At 46.7% G+C, this 25595-nt stretch overlaps 1 protein-coding gene across 1 annotated transcript; it reads right to left on the bottom strand.

Annotated features, from left to right (window-relative positions):
• Positions 1-1312: 1312 nt before the first annotated feature.
• On the bottom strand, positions 1313-18063 carry LOC115915219 (urea transporter 2-like). The gene is made up of 8 exons (XM_030968449.1): positions 17898-18063; positions 15796-15985; positions 15257-15385; positions 8237-8429; positions 6534-6681; positions 4926-5060; positions 2852-2901; positions 1313-1582 (listed from the first exon to the last, which is right to left on the bottom strand). The coding sequence occupies exons 1-8, from the start codon at positions 18061-18063 to the stop codon at positions 1313-1315; spliced, it is 1281 nt and encodes a 426-aa protein (XP_030824309.1).
• Positions 18064-25595: the final 7532 nt, after the last annotated feature.

Below are 25595 nucleotides of genomic sequence, written 5' to 3'. Positions count from 1 at the left end.
TCCCAGGATGGAGTCATTCTTGGATGCTGTTCTAGGGGACATTTAGAGGGGTAGCAGATGCTGGTGCTGCTGGATTTTAGGTGATTAAGGCACAAATAATCCCATGAGCACAATGCAGGCTCACCTTCTTAAAAAGTGGTTTTTGGAGGTGGGATCCCACCTATTCAAAAATGCTCACATGGATCTGCAAAACAGCCCCACATCGGGAGGCAGAGAGGGCAGCTTCTGGTCTGAGTGTTTGTGGTTGCATAGTCCCTTTGGATTTTAAATCTTCACATCCCTTGGGTCTGTGATTTTAAACTGACCTGGTAAAACAACTTTAGAGTGAGGAAGCCTTTCTGTCAGGCCTTCTTCACAGATGTTTTGGCAAAGGTTCCTGAGAAAATCCTTCTTAGGGCAGTTGGAGCTTCCCTGCTGTAAGGATTTTGAGGGGGTATAAAGTGGCAGTGCTAACCTTTGATTTGTTAATTTCTCAAGGTCTAATGGAAAGGATCTGCTCCTCTGTGAAAGGCAGAGAAAGAACTGCCACCAGCAGTAAATGTTTATCCGATTCTTTACATGAAGTTTTTTTTATTTCCCAATGGATGTGTGTAGGGATCTAGACTTGCTATCCTGCAATCAGCAGGAGAGCGGGATCTTCAATTTGCAAGACAGAAAATTATTCAAGGAAAAGAAGAATGTTTGATCACTGCTAGCTAGTTGCTCTTCTAGTTTGATTAAAGCATATATATTCATTGCCTTGGCACTTAATGAGGAGCCAGGAGATGGCATCAGAAGTGCTACAGGAAGAGCTCTGTAAGAATATTTACCTGTGTGTGTTGTAGCTGTTAAGAGGTATTAAATGGGTTAGACATTGATGGCACACAAGAAAGGAAGAGAACAGTCTGTTTATTTCACTTTCAAATATACATGCTCTTAATTTGAAGTGCAGCTCTTGACTTAGTTCTTACATTATTTATTATTATTAGACACCAATGCCTTTTCAGCATATTTATTTTGTTAAATTACACCTCTGAAATTAAATGCAGCCTCTTGTCAGCTTTAATGTTCTTCTGCCTATTCTTATAATTATTATTGATAAGAGGTGACTTTCAAGTTAACAGCCAGCGGATTGATAAGGCAGCTGTTATTATGTTACCTGAGTGCTTTTTGGAAAGCTTAGCTCAAGGGCAAACCGTGATATCTCCAGTGTGGAATGCTGAATCCCCAGCCTGCATACTGCTGGCAAAAGTGGTGCTTGTGTGCTTTGTTGTGATTTCTGAAAAGCTGCCCCCAGTCTGCCCCCAGGCTGCAGAGTTGTGGGTACCTGCAATCAGTGACCGTGGCGGCTCTTGGGGCTGCACAGGGGGGTCCCCCCACTGTTAATTCCTGAGCCGTCAGAGGGTTTCTGCTCCCTTCGCTTCTGCTCTTCCCTCCTGCTCTCCGAGGCCCTTCTCCTCATCCTCAGGTAGTAGATACGGTTGGCTTCTGGGTGGGTGACTTGGCAGAGGGGCATTTTGTAGATGGCCGGGTTCTGGGAGGTGATCAGCAGGAAGAGGAGCGCCGAGAGGCAGAAGGGCCAGGTGCACACTGGCAGCCCGAGCTGTCAGGGGACACAACACACAAAACACCACTTTGGTACCGTTTTTGGTCTCTGTGCTTATGCCTGCTTGTGGCTAAACTCTTCCATTCGGGAAGCTGGGAGGGCCTTGCTTTCCCTGAAGGCACAGTGGGCACCAAATGCTGATTCAGCTGGCCACACAGAGGTCTGATTTTCAGCTGGAGGGCTGGGGCTGCACCAAGCATCTGACACTGCAGACCTCAGCCCTGCCAGAGGTGCAGCTTCAATGCTGGTGCTTGATGGAACCTGGAACCAGCACTGAAGCAACTGAATCAGGCTCCAGAGCTGTCATCACTTCAATGAAAAGCAAGACACCCAGCTTACACATGGACACTTGAATTCTCTAACAGAAGAGCCAAATTCTACCTCTCTGTTCTGTAAAATACGTATGGAGAGTATTATTCACGCATATTCCCTCTCCCCAGTGACAATATGATGCTGGCATCACATCCAACCCTCTGTCCTCTCTGTTCCCCCGCCTCTGGACCTGAATTGAGGTCTTCCAAAAGCAAGATCACAGGGACAAAAAACGGGTGTCCTTTTTCCTGATGCCTCCCAAAAGCAGGTGTGCTTATAGCAGCCCATATGTGGGGACCTATGTGGTACTGAGAGGGTGCCAGATGAAAATGTTCAGTGCATGAAGCTGCTAGTTCTAATATTTTTTTTCTTTTAAGTTAGTAAATCAATTTAATTAAAATATGGTTTTGCTTTAATCTCTCAGATCTTAAAGAAGAAGCAGAGTCTGGCATTTCTGTCTTCACTCCTTTCTTGATTTGTCCAAATATAATAACTTTGTACTTAAGAGAACAGTCTCCCCCTCATTTTAGTTCTCATACCCAGTTCAAACATCAATAATATCAGTGGGCAGTGTTGGAGAAAGAGCTTGAATGAAGAAAATGAAAATTTAGATCATTTGGAATTGCTGAAAGATAATGTTCAACAAAGTATTTAATCTCAAACCACATGCTGTTCCTGTAACTCACATATACATGCACAGCCCTGTTGTGGATAACATGCTCCAAAGGTCTTTGAAATCTTATTATCAGATATAAAGTCTTCAGGGACACAATTCAGCCAACACAGGGTTTGTACAAGACCTGCCAACTGGCTGCAGCATTCTCATTTCAGTGTTGTCAAAGCTGACATGGAGAATTTTGAGGCATTTCCTTAATGTTATATTTGAACAAATCAAGATGCAGTTAAAAAAAATAATAAAAAAACCTCAGGTAAAACACAAAACCCCACACTTACCACAGAGAGTGCATTAGCAAGAGCTGCTCCAGAGTAGGCACAAAATAATGCTGAGAAGAGAAGACCAAAGAGAGCTCAGGATGAGGAAAACATTGTTCAATTCTCAATTCTTAAACACCCCCCCCCAAAAAAACCCCAAAACCCCAAAAAAACCCCCAAAAACAAAACAAAAAATATCCCCACCAAAACCCAAGCAACATTGTCCAAATGCACAGCAAAATATTCTCCCAGTTACCTAATGTGAGGATTACTGCTAGGATTACTGCATTTCAACAATTAGTTGAAATGTCCCTAGAGAAAATGGCCTAAAGTCGCACCAAGGGAGATCTAGGTTGAATATTAGGGAAAAATTTCTTCACAGAAAGGGGTGTCCCACCCCACAGCTGCCCAGGGCAGTGGTGGAGTTCCCATCCCTGGAGGGATTAGCAGCTGTGTGGATGTGGCAGCTGGGGATGTGGGTTAGTGGTGGCCTTGGCAGGGCCGGGGCCACAGTTGGACTTGATCTTGGAGATATTTTCCAACACAAATGATTCTGTGACTGCATTTTGTCCTGTCTGCTCTGTAGAGATGGATGGTGAATGAAGAACATGGTTTTGTCAAGATGAAGTGATGGTGGCATTTCTTTTATTTTTTTTTTTTTTGGCACTACCTGACCCACATGCAGTGGGAATTGCTGAAATTCTCCAGCAGGGCTGGACTTCAGAAATTCTCTCCCCTGTGCCTTCATACCACAACCAGTTACCAAAGGGTGTCTTTGCACCAGGATGCCAGAATGGCAGAACAGGAGGCAAGGTCAGGCACCCAAGGGTTAAATCAAGGAAGGAAAAGCTACTCAGAAACCCAGAAACTGTGCTCAGGACACTGAGATAAATGTAATTGGAGCCTGGGCATATCTTCACAGGAATGTCTTAACTGGGAAATTTCTCCAACTGTTCCCATAGTGCCTGGTTTGGGCTGCTGTTAGATGTGGGGTCTTTGGGTGGATGGGTTTTAAACTGGCCTGGTGCAACAGCTCCCTTCTTATGACACATTTCCCCCAGTGATACATATAACCATGAAAAGGCTGCTTCTATGAATCTGTTGAGTTCCTAACTGGTGAAACATGCTCATGGATTAACTTGAGCTCATTCCACAAACAGTACTCCTACCCTTTCTAGATGTTTCCATGTTATCAGGATCTAACACTCTTCTCTCTGTACTTGCACAATCAAGCCCAGTGCTGATGCTACCAGGGAAACACGACTTGCACTGTACCTATTTTTGGGACACACAGGCTCTAACCCTGTGCTCCTCTCTTAGGTTGGAAGTGCAAGATGTGGCTGGGGGTGTGTATTCTATCACCATCTGTTAGAGGTGGGGCAATTAATTGGCCCACCTGTGAAAACCAGGTGGGGCAGGTTTTTTCAATCTCTTCCACAAGCGATCCTCCCTCTGGAAAATATCTTCTGTCCATGGCCAGTGAGTGTCCTTGCAGGGCTGATAAAATGCCATCATCCCATTGGGAGAGGCTCCGCCCAGTGGGAGGAGTCAAGCATTCCTACCTGGATATAATCTGAGGTTTGGGACACCACAGAAGCCTTTTCCTACTGGATTCCCAGAGGAGCAGCTTTGTTCTCCCCTGCATTCCCAGAGGAAGACCAGGCCCATCTACACTACCACTGGACCTTTAGAGGAAAACTCCACCGTTGTGCAGGATCCCTGCTCCAGCAGAACCACAGCTGGCACTGCAGGAGGGCTGAGCCACCATGGAATGGGACTGTGCCCCCACCCTGACCCACAAGGGGCAGGGCCTATCCTGACTCTGTCAGTGTTGTTTTGTATTATTGTGTTTTATTTTCATTTTTTCTTTTAATTTTTAGTTTTTTCCTAATAAAGATCTGATATTCCTACTCCCATATCTTTGCCTGAGAGCCTCTTAATTTAAAAATTATAATAATTTGGAGGTAGAGGGTTTGCATTTTCCATTTCAGGGGAGGCTCCTGCCTTCCTTAGAGGACACCTGTCTTTTCAAACCAAGACAGCTCCTCATAAGCTGCCCAAATGTTTGCCTTCCCTTTATGTAAAAGATACTCACCACAGGCAAGTGAGAGCAAATGTGTCTGCCAGGTCAGGGCGTAGAACATGCCCCCGATGGCAATGCAGGCCAGGGCACAGTTGTAGTTGTGTAAGCCAAGGTAGATGCTGTCAAAGGGGGATGCAATGCTCAGAGCTGCAGGACAAAGGCAAGGCTGTGAGCTCAGGTGTGAGAGGAGCATGCAGGAGGAATCTGTCATCTCTTCCTCATAACATCAAGGTGGGTTTGTCTGTTCTCACACACGCACACGCAGGAAAAGGAGGATGTCAAAGGAGGCTCTCATTATTTTGGAGCTCTAGTAATGTCCCTGCGGTGGAATTTGGACCAGTCTCAAAGGCTTAATTCAGACAAAACTTCCTGTGTATTCACTGAGTGTATCCACACACAGGTGGAGGATCCAGCCAGAGTGTGGGAAAACCTTCTCACCTGGGTGTCCTCCTTGCTGTGCTCACACACACACTCTTTACACCTCATATTTACCCTAATTTTGAGTATCAGAGGCACAACTGCATGTCTTTTGTGGGAGCAAGCAGAGTTTTCCATTTTTCCTAGTGACCTTTGTGAGATATGGTCTAGTTAGTAGAGGTGGTCGCTTCACCTGTGCAGTGGAAATTCTCCACGGGGATGGGAGCTGGGGGTCTGCCACAAATTTGACCTCTCAGAAACTTCTGTAGGATTTCTCACAGGCTTCAGGAGTACCAGTGAAAAGGAGAGTTCAATAGGTAGTGCACAGACCACTAGTAATATTAATGCATTTCCTTCTATATTGTCCTCATCTGTCCTCTGTTTTTTCACCATGCTTGTTCCCAGAAGCTTTCCCCTGACCTTTCCCTTCTAGATTGAATGTCACACCTCTACAAGATCTGCCATACACTCTTAGCCATACAAATTGTGGACAGTTTTGTTTAAAATCATGAATATAAGACAGCTACATCATGTATAAAGTGCTTCAGAGAACAGAGAAATTTTTGGATCACTGCCTTTTCCAAGGAATCAGACTACACTTATTCTGTCATCTGTATTTATTAAAATTGGTCTCTTAAGTGGCATTAATGTTATCTAACCTCTAGGGTCTGGTTCATGTCTCTCAATATTGTTTCTCTCTGGTTAGTGGAGAGACAGGACATTTTTGGTGGCATTCATTTTGGTATTTTGACAAATCCACAGCAGGGCTGAGCAAACTGCACCCCAGAGAAGTCTGTTTCTCTTCCTTGGCTGATTAGTTCTGTGGCAGACCTTTGCTTGTGGTCATCATTTAAAGTAATTGTGGTGGCAAGAAATCAGTTCTGAAAGTCTTTCTCCAGATTTCCTTATGATCTCCATGTGATTTATCACATCCAGTAGCTAGAGAGTTAAGTAAGGTGGAACAAACCACCTGTCTGAGTTACAAGTCTAACAAAAATGCAAAATTTAAAGAAAACCTGTTTCAGTTGTTGCTTGCACTCTGTTGTGTGACTTTTGCTAAGAGCTTTCAAATTTAGAGACAGTTCGAAAGATGAGAGTGTTGTCCCAGCTGCAGCCAAGCTGATGCAACTTTAAAGTCTGGACAGAATCTGGCTTGGATCAAGATACCTTGATTGCAAAAATAATTTGCTCAGTATTTCTTACCTGCAAACATCCCCACGGCTGATCCAATCGCAGCATGCAAACAAATCAGTGGGGAGGAGATGAGCAGAGCCACAAGGAAAATCCCTCCAGTCCAGGGGTTTCCACAACCATACACTTGACCAATCCCAACTGGGATGGATTGTAAGAGCTGCAGCACATGGCAGAAAAGGGCTTGTTATTTATTGTCTGTCTGTGCCCTGAGGGTCACAGCAGATGTTCTGTCCAAGCTATTGGCTGAAAAGGGAAGGAAGAAACGCTGGCTCTGAGCTGGAGTCTGAGCACCTCATAGAATCTCAGAATAGTTTGAATTGGAAGGGACCTTAGATCACCTCATTCCAGCCCCTGCCATGGGCAGGGACACCTTCCACTGTCCCAGGCTGCTCCAAGCCCCATCCAGCCTGGCCTTGGACATTGCCAGAGATCCGGGGGCAGCCACAGCTGCTCTGGGCACCCTGGGCCAGGGCCTGCCCACCCTCACAGGGAAGAGATTTTTTCCCAATATCTAATCTAAACTTACTCTCTTTCAAAGTGCAGCCATTTCTCCTTGGGGGGAATGCCTTCAAAAGTCCCTCCAACTGTAAGTAGTCTCCCTCCAACTTTTCTACACAATCTCTCCAGGTATTGGAAGGCCTTAGGTCACCCCAAAGCCATCTTTTCCAGGATGAATAAACCCAGTTCTCCAAGCCTTTTCCTATAAAAGATTTGCTTCATCCCTCTGATCGCCTTGCTGCCTCCTCTGGATTCCCTCCAGCAGCTCCAGCTCCTTGTGCTGTTGGAGCCAGGGCTGGGGCAGCTCTGCAGGTGGGCTCTCACCTGAGCCCAGGGGCACAGGGGCAGGATCCCCCTGCCCTGCTGCCCACGCTGGGGCTCAGCCCAGGGCAGGGGGTTCAGGTGGGGCAGGCCCAGCTCTCACCCACAGCACCCCCAGCTCCTTCTCCCAGGGCTGCTCCCTCTGCTCATCCCAGCCTGGGTTGATCCCAGGGGCTGCCCTGGCCCAGGGGCAGCTCCAGCACTTGGCCTTGTTAAACCTGATGAGATTCCCCTGGGCCACTCCTGCAGCCTGTCCAGGTCCCTCTGGATGCCATCCCATCCTCCAGGTGTGTCAGCTGCACCTCTCAGCTTGGTGCCATCTGCAAATCTGCTGAGGGTGCCCTGGATCCCTCTGTCTGTGTCATTAATGAAGATATTCAATAACACTGGTGCCCAGATGGACCCCTGAGGGACCCCCTGGGACCCTGAGCCATTCACCACAACCCTCTGGATCAGTTACCCTATTCCACTCTGGGAAGGTGATCCTCCAGGGCTAGAGCTAGACATGAGGGGACTGGATATAAATGAGTTTCTGTCACTTTGAAGTCCTGATGTTCCCTCTGAATTTTCATATTGCCACTGGCAGTATTGCTGATGTTTTTTCAACCTGGACAGGAGGAAGTCATATCCAGATGTGTGCTGGATGTACAATCAAGACTAGTTTTGGGCCAAGCCAAGTTTGAGGGGAATGAGAGGCTCGGGTTCTCTGCTCCCTGAGGCTCCACCAGCCTTTCTGCTGGGTGAACCAGGACTGTCCCTGGGGATTCTGTGGCACTGAACCAACCCATGTACTTCTGTGAATTCTGACCCACGTAAAAGCATCACCCAGAGGAGAACGCCCTCATGCTCACCTTCTCAGTGAAATACCATAAACCTGTTGGTGTGAAGCTTACCAGTGGCACATTGATGTCAGACCAGGTGATATTGGGCACTGCAGCTATGGGCTTGATGAGGGTTGTGGGGAAGAAGAGGTTGTAGTGTCCTGTGGCTGCCAGGTACAGGGTCACCACAATGTTGAAGGGCAGAGTGAAAACAGGAAGGTCCCATTTGCTGAAGATGGATCCCAAAGCACTGGACAGTACTGGGCTGAAAACAGGAGAAGAAATACAATCATAACTTGTTCATCACAATTTATAGTGGTGAGACAGCCTGCCTCTTTGGCCACAAAATGATAATTTTGGCAAACAAAGGTCAATACAGTTCCTTGTAGAAATGCCAGGTGGTGAATACCTTAATATCTTAATCTGCATCAAAGAAAGAGTTGTCAAAGACTGTTTATCTTTCTGAAGAAAATTGTGGGAACTCAGCACATCCCTTCGGGTGTCCAGAGTTGCCGAGAACCCCATTGGGGGGCTCGGAGACCCTGGCATGCTGCCCGGAACACCTGGTGGCTTGATTTCGACCCTTCCAATGAATTGACAGCTTTGTATGGGGATGTGAAAGCCACACAGGTTGAATGGTGTAATAATAAAATATTCAAAGGGTGAAAATGTAGATTTTAGGATTTTTGGTATTCAGGTTATAGGGACAAGATGGAGGAATCAGGGCATGTCTAGTCCTTCTTTCTTCTTCTTGTTCTCCATTTTCTGCTGTGATGTTGGCACTTTGGGATTGGTTTAGAGTAGAAGTGCACTGTCTAACATAGGTGATAGGTACTGGGAATTAAAAGTAAATATGATAAACGTAATTTGTAGCATAAAAGGACAACACTGCCTCGGGGGTGGTCAGAGTGCTTGTGGCTGCCTTGCTGAGCAGATCTCAGAAAGAAAAGAAAATTTTATAGATAAGAATTAATAAACAACCTCAAGACTGAAAAGTGAAGAGTCCAGACTCATTCTTCAAAAGCACGGGCTTCAGCAGAACCATCCTATGCATCTCAGGGTGTCACAGACATCCATTTCACAAAAATCCTTTCTTTAGGATTTTTTCCTTCTGGGAAGCTGAGGCCCCAGAAACAAAAGGTAAACAATAGGTTATCTGCTTCTGTGGAATGCAACAGGTCAGTTCTGGATTGGCCCAGATTGAGTGTTTGGAAATAATGGCCAATCCAGAACTGAGCTCTCTCGGACACAGTCCGAGAGAGCAAGGTTTGTTGATCATTCTTTACTTTCTATTCTTAGGTAGTTAGCAGCTTCTGGAAACTCTCCTTTTCTTTTTCTTTTTAGTATAGTATAATAGATGTATATATCATAACATAATAAATCAAGCCTTCTGATCATGGAGCCCATCTCGTCTCTTCCTTCACCCCGAAAATCTTGTGACCAACCGACGACAATTGGTGACCCCTCGTGTTTCTGAGGACATTTATCACTTGGTGAGACTCCAGAGGAGCATTGCTGCATTTGGGTAAACCCCAAATATGTGGCATTGATAGTCATCTCACAGGTGACCACAGAAGTGGATTTAGCCAGGAGCTGAAGAACCGAAGATCCAGATTTGGACAGAGTTCACAGCAAGGCTGACCACAAAAAGGACCTTTTGAAGCCTCCAGGAAGATGCCCAGAGAGCCTTTCAGCCTCGAGCAGGAGCTGGCCAGAGCGTGCTGGACTCTCTCAGAAGGTACTATTAGGTTTTCCCTTCCTGAAGATGCTGCCCTGCAATGGTGGTGGCTGGAATGGTGGATGAATTTTCCCACTAAAGCAGAGGTCCATCTCTCTCCGTCAGAGGAGAGGCTTATTTCCCTCTGGCAAAAATGGGGTGAGGAGGATGGAATTTTCCTGTTGAAAAAAGATTTATATGACTTTTTTTCGATGGGCAAAGTTCTTTGGATTTTTTACTAATGTTCTATATGCATTGGATTCGTATGTATGGGAATGCATGGAATTTGTCTGCCAAGCTGTTTGGGATCGGACTTTCCGTGTTCCTCGCCTTTATCCCGTCTTCATGGCATTGTTCCCGGTTTTGAAACGAAAAGCAGCTGCCTTTCCCTGGATCGCGGAAGCGAGGGGGCAGGCGCCGTTCCCCCCGACTCACGGGGGACGACCCTTCGGAGGGGGACAAACGGCTGCTTCCCAGCCCCCCCGTCCCAGCAGGGGGGGCGAAGTTTCGCCCGGAGTTGCAGGTTTTTTTCCTCCGTCTTCGGAGCATGCTCAGATGGGGCCACCTTCTCCCTCCCCCCGCCGCTCTCAGAGGGGGCAGCCAGCGCTGCCGGCCCCGCTCAAGCCGGTCCCGTACACTCCGCCCCAGCCGGCGCTGCGGGGGCAGCCAGTGCTGCCGGCCCTGCTCCAGCCAGTCCCGTACACTCCGCCCCAGCCGGCGCTGCGGGGGCAGGTGCCACCCCGTGTGGCCCTAGCGGCGGCGGCACCGGCAGCAGTGCCGGCCATGGCTCTGCCCGCGGCGGCCCCGCCCCCGCAGCCCCGGCGTTGCTTGGTGACGACGGCGACGCGGCGGCTGCTTCCGTCCCGGTGGGGCACGGGCTCCCGCCGCCCCCAGAGCCTCCAGCGGCCCCGCTTTTGCCCGCAGCGCCGAGGTCGGATGTTCCACCTGAGAAGAGCGACTCACCGCCCCCGCCGCCCCCCCCGGCCCCTCCCGGGCCGGCCCCGCCGCCTCCTCCTCTGTCTCCCGGGCCGGCTTCGCCGCTTTTGCAGACCACGGCTGCTTCTGTCCCGGTGGAGGACGGGCTCCCTCCGGCTCCAGAGCCTCCGGCGGCCCCGCCTTTGCCCACAGCGCCGATGCCGGAGATCGCAGTTCAGAAGACTGCCCCGCCGCCTCCCGCCGACCCAGTTCCAGTCCAAAAGGAATCTGAGTGCGGCGATGGGCCTGCGGTGTCCCCTGTACCCAGCGTGGCTCTCACCCAGAGTTTTTCGGGTTGTCCCAGGGCTGTTCCTGCTGGGGGAGCTGGGACAAGGGAAGAGGGCTTCAGCCTCCCTTTCCGTGGGGGGGGTGTCGCTCGTCAGCTGAATGCTGGCGTAGCCAAGATCCCTGCCTTCAAAATTAGCGTTTTTGGGGGGTTTGGGGTCCTTCCTTGGAAATTGTCATCTCTGACACCCCTCGTGCGCCCCAGTGGCGAGGGGACAGTGGGTCCCAAGGGGTCTGCCTTTGGTTTGCAGCCCAAGGGGGGTGTTGTCAAGACAATGATGAGAAGAGCACCTTCTGCATTTGCATTGCAGACGCAGAAAGCCTTCATGGCTCGCTTGCTTTGGGGAACAAATGTTCCTAAACCCGAGGCGGAGACTCTCGGGGGTGCTTCTATTCCCTCACTGCTGGCATGTGTCGGTGGTGTTGGGGAGCAGAGGCGTTTGGTCACTGCCACTGTACTAGCAGCTGGGTGGTGGCCTGTGTTAATGCAGAGCTTGCCTGAGGGGCCTGGCCCCCCAGGGTCTCTCTCAGGCTCCTCTGCTGCTTGCTGTTTAAAAAAAAAAAGAAAAAAAAAAATTTAAGAAAAAAGGGTTGAAATACCTGCAGCAGCAGCTCAAAAAGCATTGAAGGGCCAAAACCTAGCTTCAGCCCAAGTTGTTCAATAAAGGGCTGTGTCTAAGACATTTTAGAAACTTTTTAAAAAATTGTTTGGAACTGTTTGATAACTATTGATGGATTCTCTGCAGCAAGTCTGTTTCAGGACCAAAAGAGACTTTCAGATATGGCAAAGAAGAACATCTTCAGTCCATGGACTTTTTCCTGAAACTCAGCTGTTGGGACTTGGACTTGTTTTGCATTGTTTTTGCATTTTCTTATATTGTAAGATTGTTTTAGTGATATCATAGAATTTTATGTTTTATAGGTGAAGAAATTCCCTGTTCATCCCACAGAAGCACTTGATTGAGTTTGATTGGCAACAGATAACCTGTCAGGTGTTTGTTTTTTCCTCTGCATGGCTCAGCAGAGAAAATTACAAACATTTTTCTTTTAATTTTAATTAAATTTAAAGGGTGACATGTCACAGACATCCTTTTCACAAAAATCCTTTCTTTAGGATTTTTTCCTTCTGGGAAGCTGAGGCCCCAGAAACAAAAGGTAAACAATAGGTTATCTGCTTCTGTGGAATGCAACAGGTCAGTTCTGGATTGGCCCAGATTGAGTGTTTGGAAATAATGGCCAATCCAGAACTGAGCTCTCTCGGACACAGTCTGAGAGAGCAAGGTTTGTTGATCATTCTTTACTTTCTATTCTTAGGTAGTTAGCAGCTTCTGGAAACTCTCCTTTTCTTTTTCTTTTTAGTATAGTATAATAGATGTATATATCATAACATAATAAATCAAGCCTTCTGATCATGGAGCCCATCTCGTCTCTTCCTTCACCCCGAAAATCTTGTGACCAACCGACGACATCAGGGCAGAGAACAAAACAGCCAACCTGAGAGAAAATACTGTCACATCCATGTATGCATCCAATACAGCATTTGAGCATGGACAGAGACAGGCAATCTGACTTACTATTCAGTTTAAAATTTGAACAAAAAGCAGAAAAGGAAATTTTGGGAACGTCACATGAAGAACTGGGGAGAACTTTAGATGCTCTAAAAAAGCTGCTGTCTTGAGGAGGAAAGAGGGAGTTGGAAATTATCCAATTTGCTTTTTTTTGGGTCTTTTTTGTTTTGTTTTGTTTTGTTCTTGTTTAAATGATATGAAGGGTATCATGAGATGGGTCTGGAAGAGAAATAAAGCAGAAGTGATCAAAGGTAGTGGAAAATCTTCCATTAAGAAAGATAAAAATATTTACTGTGCTGGACAGTAAATATATATATTTTTGGGGACTATGAGGCCCAACAGAGTGTAAGATGAAATCACCATTTGTAGCAGAGCTGGGCAAGGTGCTGGTACCAGACTTCACTCAGACCTTGACTGATGTAATTTTATGCTGCCCAGGTATCACCTGAAATCATACACAGTTTACTGAAAACTGAGACTTGTTTTTAAATAGCTTGATTGAATATTTTTAGCATGTAAAATATTTGGGGTGAGGCTCAACCTTAAGTCAAAACACAAAAAACTTATAAACCTTGAAATACCACGGCCTTTCCCAAAGTTCTTGTCTGTAGAACCTGGGATATAATCTTTGTCTGATCTGCTTTCCTCAGGACATTTCCAGACTCTCTGATTTCCACTTGAAGTGTGTGTCCTACATGAAGGACTGTATGGGACCATATTGGCAAGGTAATATCTGGTTTTTATGGGTCCCAGAAAGTTCAAGGAAGAGAAGAAATGGCCAGTCCTTTGTGCAAATGGCCAGTTGTCTCCTTCCAGCTGAGCTCTTCTGCTGAAAGGTGAGCTGAATAGCTCTTATGGTCTACTCCAAGTAGCAGTGAACATTACAGTTTGTAAAAAATCAATTTAAAGACTTTAACTTTTTCAAGGAACTGGATTTGAGCCCTAGAAGGTCATTAAGCTGGTTATAATAAAAAACAATTCCATCCAAGTTATTTGACATTTCAATAGCAACATCTTGTGTCCTGCTGTACAGATACTATCAGTGGGAAAAATGCTTTGTTCTCCCTGTGTAATCTCAGATGAAGCCTATTCTTTTTTTGACAAGTTTGGTTCCCAAAGGAGTTTACAGATTTCCTTGCTTGCAGCTGTAGGGAAAAAAAATAAATCAGTACTTCAGTGAAAATGGTGTCCTAATTTCTGTGCTGAAATACAAAGCTTCTGTCACTTACACATCTTGTCAGGAAAAAAGGAAACAGTTAAATAAATGCTGACTTCTAAAGCTGAAAGTCAAAGTATCGGTTAAAAAATCACTGAAGTGTCTGATTTTAAAATATTTCAGCTCTACCCTCAAGACCTGTGAACTAAACAATGAAGAAAATTTTGAACAAAAGGCCTCAAGGAATTCTGGCAGATAAGACAAACTAAACATTCTTGCAACATGTCCTGGGTTTTGAGAGATTGTTATAAAATGACCTTTGCTGAGAATGACTAAAGAAATGAAATATAAAACAAATCTGATCTTAAAAGCAGTGAAAATCCAATAATGGTTTGCATCTTATTGCTTACAGTGATAAAATGTGACTATTAAATTAATTTCAGTTAAGGCTGTTAAACAGATTCTGCAGTGCTGATCAGATCTATATTTAAAAACGGCAAAATTTAATCCTGGACGCACATAGCCTGTCCTTTGCAGCTACTTGGAGGAATTAATTCTGCTCATGACTAGTTGCACATCCGAGAAGGAGAATATTGAATTCAGCCCCAGGATGAGCACAGTGCTGATTCAGGGCCTGGATGAGGAAGAAGCCTTGTGGTGTTGGGTGCAATGACCTCCATCCCGTGTGTATCCTGCTGCTGAGGGCCATTTTCAGAGGCCTGGGGTGGTGCTGCTTTGCCTGTGCGCTATAATCAGTGTTTCTGTGCCCTCAGCTCCTACCACGTCCCCCACGAGCTCTGTGAGGTGACAAACACAAACACAATCCTCCAGCGCCATCAAGTCTGGAGTCACTGGCGCAGGGCAGAGGGGCCCTCAGTGTGCCTGAGCTGCTGGTAGCCAGACCCATCCTTTGGGAATTGTCCCTAGGAGGAGTGATGCCTCAGGTTTTAGCTTTTATTTTCAGATTCTGTACTGCTTTAGTGTGTATTTCTGAGCTTCATATTAGGGGATAGTAAGCCCTCTTCACAGAGCAGGGAGATCAAACAATTCCTTCTCTAGCTGGGAATCAAGGATAATGACCCAAATTTCAGGCCCAAGAGCATAAACGGTGTGGGCTGAAGAGAGAAAAACAAGAAAGATGGGACTTGGACAATTAACTCCAACATGCAAATGGACCAAAACTTATAAAAGTGTGAGACCCCATGACCAGCAGTCCATTTTGTGTCCATTTTGGTTCATCCTGGGTGTAGCCTTAGCTGAGCTCTTGTGCTGCCCGACGTGGATCCATTGAGGCCTTCTAATAAATGGAGACCTTCTACTTTTTTCTTTAGATCTGCCTGGTCTCTGTTCTAGGTCAGCCTTCAGAAGGCATGAGGAGCAGTGGTGCTTACCAGGCCATGGAAATCACTGCCACGGGGGGCAGAAGCCACCAGAAGTAGTCCCCCTTGTCGGAGTAGACGGCCATGAGCAGGCCCACCAGGATCCCGTTGTAGCCATGCAGCCCAGCCGCGATGGACGACCTGCCACGGAAACAACGGTGAGGCAGAAAGCTTTGCTGAAGGCAGCCCATCTCTGGGGCCCACAGAAGTGCATTTTGTAAGTGTCCTGCCCCTGTGAAAAAGCAGTGAGATTACTGATGTACTGCCTTGCACTGGCGTGTGGGAGGGGGAAAGTCTGGGGACTGCTGGATGATGGAGGGGGATCCTCGTGACTAAAAGGACCAGCATGGTTTGAGGATGGCTATCAGGGAGAAATAACTCTATGTTTTCAGGAAGACAGACAGCCACAGGGACAGGCCAGCTCTTCTTGGGCCACAACTCTGTCTTCACCTGAGTCTTCTGTCTCTGCACGGTGACTCACCAGTGAGCTCCAAATAATATCACAACCATCAATTTTTATTAAGTGCATGAGGACATGAGGTGCCACCTACCTGTCCTGGCTGAGGGCCAGCGCAGTTAATGTGGACACAGTGGTGCCAGTGCAGCCTGTGAGCATCCACCAGGGGCTCTGGATGAAAAGCCCCACTAAAATGATCAGCCCGCTGAGAGGGTTGTTGACAAACATCACCTGAGAGGTCCCTCGCAAGATCCAGTCCACCAGCTGAACAATTAAGGGCTTGCCTGGAGGAGATCAAGGCAAAACGCTGTTGAAAAGGCATCATTTTAGCAAAGCACAATCTTTGCAGCCCCTTTCTGGGCACAGAACAGAGGTGAAATATTAACATTTCTGTAAAACAGGTCTCTGATTGATTGTTGTCACTGCGTATTACCTGGCACTTGAGAGTTAATAGGGATGTACTGGGCCCTGCTATAAAATTTATGGAGGGACAAACACACAAGTGATTTATTTATGTTTGCCAGAGAATAGTCAAAGGATTATTTGCATGGTAGATCACTTTAGATTCTGCTGTAAAATCTATAAGGAGACAGACTCCTCTTGGTGTATAATTCAAATGCAGACGAGGACTGAAAATACTTTGTATGTATATAGGGAAATACGAAAAGGAAGTGATTTTTGCTGTTTTAGGAAGAAAATCAGCAACCTTGAACATGAAGGTATGGTGTATATGGGAGATGGGGGTCAAAGGTTTCTAAAAAGTATTTTGAGAGCTAAAGAACCTAAATTAGAAAGCAGTAATTATAGCTTGGACAGTATTCAGGGCAAAGAGGCACTTCCAGAGGACAAAGAGTTATTGCTCTTTGGAGAAGGTTATTGAACCTGGACAGAGTAAACAAACACCAAGCACAGATACCTCAGGTGAGTGCAGGGGGAAGGTGGGATGAAGGCATTGCAATAACATTTTGCTGCTTGTTCTCCTACTGCAAATTGACTTGAGTTTTTCCTCTGCCTCTCTTCTGGGAAAACTGCAACAATTTCTGAACTGCTGTGTGTTATTAAAGGATGATGCAAGGAGAATGGATGGGAAAGGGGAGCTACTTCCATGCACAAGATGTTCAGATGTTCATACAATGTGCATATGCAGGTTTTATCTTCTTCAAAACTTGAAATTAATCATCTTAATTTGATTGTTCATTAGATGCAGCTTAAGGTGCCAGGGTATTTTCTGAACATGGGCAATGACTTATTCCTAAGAATTCCTTCCAGGCAGGGTTAAGGAGGCAGAACAAGGAGGAGGAAGGGGTTCCTTAGAGGAAAATGACCAGGTTTGTCTGAACTAATTTTAATTAGTATTTGGTGTTGAGCTATGCAACAGGTATCAGCAATACACTCAGTCTCAGACACAAGTATTAGCTGTAAAAATTCAAATATAACAGAGGACAGTGGCCAAAGCTTTCCAGAACACTGAATAAGAAAAGTTGTTGACAAAGCATGGACCACTGGAGTAAAGAGAAAGCAGGAGGAGATATTCCCCTGTGTCTGGGGATAACGCTGGCCTGGCTGTAAATGGATGCCTCCTTTTTCTCTCCCATTGCTGGAGGAGTACTGCTAACAGCTCTAGCCTTGACAGAGGACCCACAGTCTTACACAGCCTCTCAATCCCCAGTAATTATGGGTATCTTGGACTGTCTGCTCATGCATTGCTCCTGTGTGGACAGTGAACATTTGAGATCAGTCCTGGCTTCTATCTTATGGCATTGTAACACCCTCTCAGTGCTTATTGCTCCCCCAAGGCTGGGAACTCAAGAGCCTCTGCCTCTATCAGGAGGCAATTCCCCATCATCAGCCCACAGATGGATGAGAGACAGTGGCTGATCCAAGGCAGTTACAAAGGAGACTCAACCCCCAGCCCTGCTGTGTGATTCTGGCACTGCTATGTGAGATGTGATGCTAATGACATGTAACAGATTGAGTGTGAAAGACATCTCAGGACTGTGCTGAATTTTGCCTGCTGACATGGTGATGGCCAGAGGATGCAGTGAGATTGTCTTCCTGAGAGTGAGATGATTAAAAGGCCAGAGTTTGCCTTGAGCTTGGACCATGCTGCTCCTGCTCTGCCTCAGGGGGTGAAACACATTTCACTGGAAGTACTGATGGCAACAGGGATATCCCCAAGCACATCCTTCTGCTTACTTTTCATCCACTCTCCATATTCGTTCATTTCTCCTGTGAGATACCCAAAACTGTGGTGGATCCAGTTTCCACTTCTCCACAGCAGGTCCTGGGCTCTTGGCATCTCCTTCTTGTACAGCTCCCTCTCATTGGGATGTTCAGTCACAACGATCTCTCCAAGCTCCATCTTCTTCTGGGTGATGGTAAAGGGTAACTGTAAATCACAGAGACAATGTGTTAGAAAATCCTTTTGGGTTGGGCTCTGACAATCTTCAGAACCCAGTGCTGATATCTTTTATCAAGGGTGGGATGTTTATGGAGAAGGGATCTGCCAGATCTACAGCTGGGAGTGGTGTGTGCTGCAGTGGTGTCTCCTGTCAGGGATGGGGACCAGGCAGTGCCCTGCTGCTGTCACGGGGATGCGGCACACACACAGAGCTGCAGGGAGAAAGAGAGACATGGCACAGGTGCCTTGCAGCATCCCACCCTCACTCCAGCTCCTGATGCAGCCTGTGGCAGGCTGCTGGCTGGACGTGAGACATGATATCTGCCAAGAGACTGGGTAGCACCTGTGTGCTGACCATGCTTGGCTGAGTGTAGCTACTGTGGCAGGTGCTGAGAAGGGAGCCTGATGAAATTTGTCCAGCAGTGAGCTGGAAGCAAGCAATGCAAATTGCCAGTACAGCAGAAGAGAGTAGGGGACAAGAAAATGCAAGAGGGAGAGGCTGAAGTGTGTGTCCTTTTTGATGTTGTGAGTTGGTGCTTTTGTGTATCACCAGGAATCTATGATGCTCCTCATTCCACATCTGCCTTCGACAGACCAGCAAGAGCAACCTGGGGTAGCATCAAAGCATTGCCCAGAAATCAGCATCCACATGTGGCTTTTGACAAGGACAGGAGCATTGGCTCAGGGCTGCATGCTTAGTTAGCAGGTGAATATTCAGCAGGAGTAGGGGTTTATTAATTTTCCAATTACAGTTGTGGGGCTTTGCTCATTAAAAATCTATTACCAATGAACATTAAAGAAAACAAATATACAAATACACTGCACTGCAGCCTGGTGAGCTACGCTGCAGGTCACACCCTCAAAATTGCTGCCTGAGGGAGCCTGGCATCATGTGGGATTTGCTCTGGTGATTGTGATATAGTGTGGCTGGGTTTCCTCCCGGTGTTGCCCCAAAGCGGACTGTGCTGTGAAGGGCTTGCCCCCTGTTTTGTGGAATATGGGCACCATCTTCCGGTGGGAGCCCGCTGCTGGGCGGCTCGGCGAGGCTGGCTGTCAGCGTGGCCGCCTGGAGCAGCAGCAGGGAGGGATGCTCGGCTGCAGGAAAGGCTGCTCCGCAGAGAGCAGCACTGACGGGAAGATGGCAAAGACAGCTGCGGCTCTGAACGCCCTCAGAAGGAGGTCCTTGAGCAAGGAAAGCCGCTTTCCCCCTGCCCTTGGCAGCCCGGTGCTGGGCGCAGCCCGGCACACGCGATGCGCGGCGCCTGTTCCCAGTGCTCTGGCTCTCTCTGCCGGCAGCTCTTCCCCACGGCACTTTTTGGGGTGACCTTCAGCATCGGCGTCAGCCTGGGCAGGGCTGCACCGGCAAGAGAGGCTGTTGTGTGGAGCCGTATTAACAACACCTGGGCGTCTCTCGGTTTGTTGGAGGCAAACGGGGGAGGATTATTATATTCTATAATACTATAGAAGGCTTTAAATGGTCTAAAAAAAAAGAAAAAATACTGTGGTTGTCCAAGGAATAGAGGCCTGCAAATCTTGAATCAGATAATTGGAGATTGGTCTAGGTGGGAAGGAACCTAAAAGCCCATCCCATTCCATCCCCTGCCATGGGCATGGACACCTTCCACTAGCCCAGGGTGCTCCAAGTCCTGTCCAAACTGGCCTTGGACACTGCCAGGGATGGGGCAGCCACAGCTGCTCTGGGCACCCTGTGCCACAGTCTCACAGCTGACTTTCTTCCTTGAATCTAACCTAAATCTCCCTGCTTCAGTTTAAAATCATTCCCCCTTGTCCTGTCCCTGCATGCCTTGTCCCCAGTGGCTGTGCAGCTCTCCTGGAGCCCCTGGAGGCCCTGGCAGGGGCTCTGAGGTGTCCCTGGAGCCTTCTCTTGTGCAGCTGAGCAGCCCCAGCTGTGCCAGGCTGGCTCCAGAGCAGAGGGGCTCCAGCCCTTGCCCAGGGGTGTTTTATGGAGTTGTTAAGAAAGAGGTTTTGGGGTTCTGCAAAGCTGTGCTCAGTGCAGGAGCAAACAAGGAGCAAAAGAAGAGAGAAGGGTTTGTTTTATTATCCTGCTTTGTTTTCTGATCTGTAACTTCATTCTGCCCAGAAGCTGGGTCCAGTTCCTGGTTTCAGTTTAAGGCATCCTTGGTGGATGCCATTTTTTGGCTGTTCCTTGTGGCTAGCCAGAAAGATTTTGGTGTAGGGAACACTGAGCTGGAGTTCCCCTTCTCCTTCCATGTGTCCGCTAGGCTGGGGGAATTTGCAGTGGTTAGATATTGTGAATTTACATCCCTCTGAGGCAGGAAGAGACCAGCTTTGACTGGAAAATATTGCATCCCATGACCAGTGCGGCTTTGTAAGATGCACAATTTTCTTGGATGTAGCTCTGGGTGCCTTCAGGTGGAAGTCAGGCCATCTGAACCCACAGCTGCCAAGAGAAAGTTCCTGCTATTCCCACTGACAACTCAACGTGGGTGCTCTAGTGAGGCACCCAATAATTTTTGGGAGGGACATGGGGTCTGAAGTCAACAGCACCAGAGCAATGCCAGGCCAGCACCTGGCTGTCAATGGGGTTGCTTTCCCTACAGAGGTTCACAGCCATATTTAGCCATTGATCTGCTAGCAGAGAAAACTCTCTGGTGAACACTGGAACAGACTGCCCAGGGCAGTGGTGGAATCATCATCCCTAGAAGTGATCAAAAGCTGTGTGAATGTGGCACTTGGGGACATGGGTTAGAGGTGGCCTTGGCAGTGCTGCGTTATTGTTGGACTTGATGATCTTAGAGTGCTTTTCCAACTTAAACAATTCTATGCTTGTGTGATCCTGTTCCATTTTGTCTGCTTTGTTTATTTGCTCATGTTCTCCCTGAAGTCTTTCCAAAGGATTTCAAGGGCTGAGGTGGGCTCAGAGAGCTGCTCTGGATCCATGTAAAGAAGACTGGAACATGCCTTACAGTCTTGAAGTTTTTTTGGGATGCATCAATAAAGAAAGGTGAGTGGTCCCTTTGCTGTGGACAGTAACCTCCATGAGCTGTGCAGTACAGCTGTCACCAGCAGGGAGAATAAATGCCAAGGGGCTGTGTCTAAGTCATCACAGCATATGAAAAGCTTATGCTTATTTTAAACCCCACCAGGAAAGATTACTTGGGGGTTTTACAAAGCAGAAACATGACTTCAGAGCTCCTAAACCCTGTACTTACAAGGCTGCATAGCTCAATTCCCTCTGAAATGGAGATGTGGGACCTGTGTATTTTAAAAATTCTTGTCTTGCTCACATCATTTAACTGTCAGGGGTTAAGGGCAATGTTGTCATATGAGACCACTTTCCAGTCAATTCCTCTCTGTAGGAAGACATTAATATCTCCAGAGAGTGATTGGTGTCTCTTTTTCCTAACATACCTAGCTGAGTTGTGAAAAAGGAAAAAAAAAAAAAGGGTGTTCTGCCTCTCTTTTTCCACTGGCTGCAGAGGGAGCCTGGTGGCTGAGCTTTTAGAGGTCTGTTTGCAGGCAAGAAAAGTTCCAACCTAAGAGACTTTGCCAAGGTCAACCCTGAATATTTTGGGAGTGGGATGGATCTGTAGTCCCAGGCTAATGCTTTTAAGTCACTGAGCCATCTGCAACAGGCCTGTAACTGACGTCAAGTTGGGCATTGAAGTTCTGGGGCTAAGAAAACTGCCCCAAAACTTGCCCCTCTTTATGATTCCTGCTTGCTTTCTTCTTATGGATTGGGAGGGAACTAAGTCTCATTTTGGATGGAGCACACTCACCCTGCTCAGATGGCACAAAGCAACTTGGGACATGGCTGGAGGAGAAGGCTGAAAAATTACCAGGTTTGGGGGGAAAAGAAGTAGAGCAAAAAAAAAAAAAAAAAAAAAAAAAAAGAGAGATATTTGGGGGAGCTGAAAGCCTCTGAAGTGCTGCTGTGGTGATTCTCGTGGGGCTTTATGTAAGAACAGCTCGAGGGGCTGCAACAGCTGGGTAAGACCCTGGAGGGTTGTGATGGTCACAGTGATCCCTGCAGGATCATTCCACCCTGGGAAAAAAACACCATTTCTTTGCAGGGAACACCTGCCAGTCTATGGATGGGCTGGTGCTCACTGGTACAGGCTGCATGAATAACAGAGAAATCATTCTAACAATTATCTAATTAGGGCTAATGAGAGCCTGAATCACTTATGGCACACCTAGGGCTGATGAGGAATTCTTTGAGAAAGGGCCTTTTGTTAGCAAACACCAACTCATCAGCGTGGTAATGAGCAGTCCTGCTTGTTAAGAACATTTTCCAGACTGCAGGGTAGTGCCAGGTGGTTGGGACTCACCTCCAGACCTACCTGTGCCTGCTCATCCCCAGCAGACAGCTGCTGCAGCCTGCTTTTGAGGTGCAGGGTGCTGACAGCACAGAGATGTGTATTTTTAAAGCCTTTCACTTTCACACTGGATCAAACTCTGGGTTTCTCTTTGGCTTGTGCTGCTAAAGAAAACGTTGCCAGCATACCAATATCACAAAGCCTTCAGTGATCTGGTGGTCTCACACAAATTAAAAAAAAAAAACAAACCCGATTTTTTGGTCAGAACAGTGGGATGGTGCATGACCAGCGTGGTGGGTGACGAATATCACTTGAGCCAAATGTTCTACAGGGCTGCTGTTTGTGTAGGGAGCTTGGCCATGTGTTAAGATACCTGAAGCCAAGCCTGGATAAATTATCTTTCCCCTTCTGTGCTGAAAGCACAGTCATCAGAAACGCATTGACTTCAAGGGACGTGGCCTCACAAGGGCCTTGAAAAGAAACAGTTTGCAAAAGCACATTTCTCTCATAAGAAGCCATAAAAGAATGGAGAAGAAATACCATGTACAGCTAGAGGGAAAAACTTTGGGATGGTGACAGAACGCTTGGCTGAGTCGTAATGATTTTGCCAAGTGAGGCTCTACCAGGGATCAACCTGTGATGTTGAAAGCAAATGAAAAAATCAGGGCATTTCAGAACAGTTGCTGAGGATGCATGCAGCAGAGTTTCTGAGAATAGTTTCTGAGACCTTTAAAATAAGAAAAAAGGAACAAAAAACCAAATAACCAACCAACCAACTAAAAAAAAACACCCAAAAATAAAACAAAAAGGGGCTCAGGTGACCTTTTTTCCTATCACAGTCATTAAAAGAAGCCATATCCTGCAGCAGTTCTATCATATCTTTACAAGCGCAGCTACAACAATTAGCAGTTGGGGTAGTTTAATGGGGCTAAATATGATTCTTACATCCTTATTTAGATAATTGGCTTTTACAGTGTGGTCTTGGAATCTTTCTGTGTCTTCCTTTCCCAGTCTCTGTACAGTGTAATGCAATACTTTGCTCCAGGGCAAAAGTTTACTACTTCTTCTTTCCCCCTCTGCTGCAGCAGTATGTCCCATTCTGCCAGTGGAGGCACAGAGTTTATTCAATGGATTTTATTGGTGTCTGTGGTAGGAGCTGTGCTGGCACCATTTGTATTTGGATTGTCTGTACAGCCACAGTCACACACACACATACACATGTGCACATGTGTGTAACTGTGAAAGAGGAGGCTTTGGCTTCCTTAGCACAGATCTCCTGAATGTCGTCGCTAGAAAGGGATTCATGGGCTCATAAAGTGGTTTGTGTTGAAATGGACATTAAAGCTCATCCTGTCCCACCCCCTGCCATGGGCAGGATCACCTTCCAGGCCTCGGACACTTCCAGCGATTGGGCAGCCACAGCTTCCCTGGGCAACATGTGCTAGGGCCTCATCACCCTCACAGGGAAGGATTTCTTTGTGATATATTATCTAACTCTAGTTCTATTCCTCTTGACTCCCTGTAACCATTTAATGGCTTATCATTGTGTTGCCTCTCCATGGCTGACATGGAAGGATCAGTATCATCTCCAGGGAGCTCACCCAGGTGTGTGGGCCTCCTTGTTGGGATGGGATGGATTGACTCCCAGAAGTGGCTACATCATCCTTGCAGTGACACAGAGAGACTGAGGTGGGTTGGCGTGTGCAGTCTGGATGTCTGTACCTGAGCATCTTGCCTTGACTTCCAGTGAAGAGCTGGTCAATGTATGCATCTAAAGCATGATTCACCCTCTCCCATCCTACACAGATGAATCACGTCCCAAATGCTGTCACATTTTCTGTCTATAATGGGAAAGACAGACAGCTCAGATGCACACAGCTGCACCACGTGGATGCAGGGAGAGGCGTGATGAGTCTCAGCTAAATGACTGTCCTAAGGTTCTTCAGGAAATCTGTAGCTCACTGGGATATCAAACCAGAACACCTTCCTGTTTGAACCAAGTGCCTCATATGTGAGGAATTTTCAAAATGCTACCTGTTTTTTAGTAATAAAAGTAGTCAGGTCAGGTAGATATTTTAAGACACAAAAATCCTGTTTTCCTGCATATGGTTCCAGTTATAAAACCAGAGGGGAAAACAAATAGAGAAAATATGAAATATAAAAACCGTAGCTTCTAAACAGAATGTTTTTCAAAGGTTTCCATGAGGTGTTGGCTGTTCAGCAAAGCAGACTGTAAAACAATTTTACAAGCCACATTTATTCTAAGAGCTCCACTTATTGAAGTACAATTCAAACTCTTGTTCTGCCGGCCAAGTTCCATAAATTAAACACTTGTCCAATAACACATACCTCTCCTCTGTTTCTTTTTGGCTTTTTGTGTTTGTGAGTCCCTCTCACTCCTTTTTTTTTTTTAATCCTTTGCAAATGGAAACAAAAAGGGTTTGCTTGTTTTAGGAATGGATTTAAGAAGCAGAGCAGTAAAAGTAAAAATAAGGCAAGGAAAAAGAAAACAGGTCAACAGACTAAAATGAGACTTTTGTTCCATTATTTTGCATCCTGCTGACATTGATTTACAGTGAGGGCTAAATCTGTGGTGTGAAGCTGTGTGATGTCAAACATTCCACTAAAGTTGTGCCTCTGGATATTATGAGAAACCAGCCAGGTGACCTGACAGCTAGGAAGGGAGGTTGGATGTTTGTTCTGCCTTCAGAGAGAACCCAATATCCCTCTCTTCCCTAGAGTGTTATGCCCTTAGATATGTGACCATCACCAGAATCAGCCTTTTCTTGCAAGAGAGGGGACAGGAAGTGTGAGATATCCTCTCTGATCTGGAGCAGGAATGGACCTGCAGATAGGTCAAGGAAAAGCCCTGTCAGTAGTGCTCCTGGGCTCACTGTCCCTTCCCTGTCCCTCCTTTTCTCCTGTTTCTCTCTGCTGTCATCCACTTTCAGCTCATGCTGCTCTTTCAGTTTAGTCTAGAGCCTCATTTTCAGGTTGTGTCTAAACCTTGTATTTTCTTTCATTGAATCATAAAGGTTGGGAAAAACCTCCAAGATCATCAAGTTCAAACTTTGACCAATGTCCAGACTTTGACCTTGTCACACAGACCAAAGTACCACGTCCAGTTTTTCCTTAGGCACCTCCAGGTGTGGGGACTCCAATGAAGAATTCCTGTGTCCTCTTGTCCTGTCC

This window comes from Camarhynchus parvulus, chromosome Z (assembly GCF_901933205.1).
Source record: "Camarhynchus parvulus chromosome Z, STF_HiC, whole genome shotgun sequence".
NCBI lineage: Eukaryota > Metazoa > Chordata > Aves > Passeriformes > Thraupidae > Camarhynchus > Camarhynchus parvulus.
This window is presented reverse-complemented; position numbering and strand designations above follow the sequence as displayed.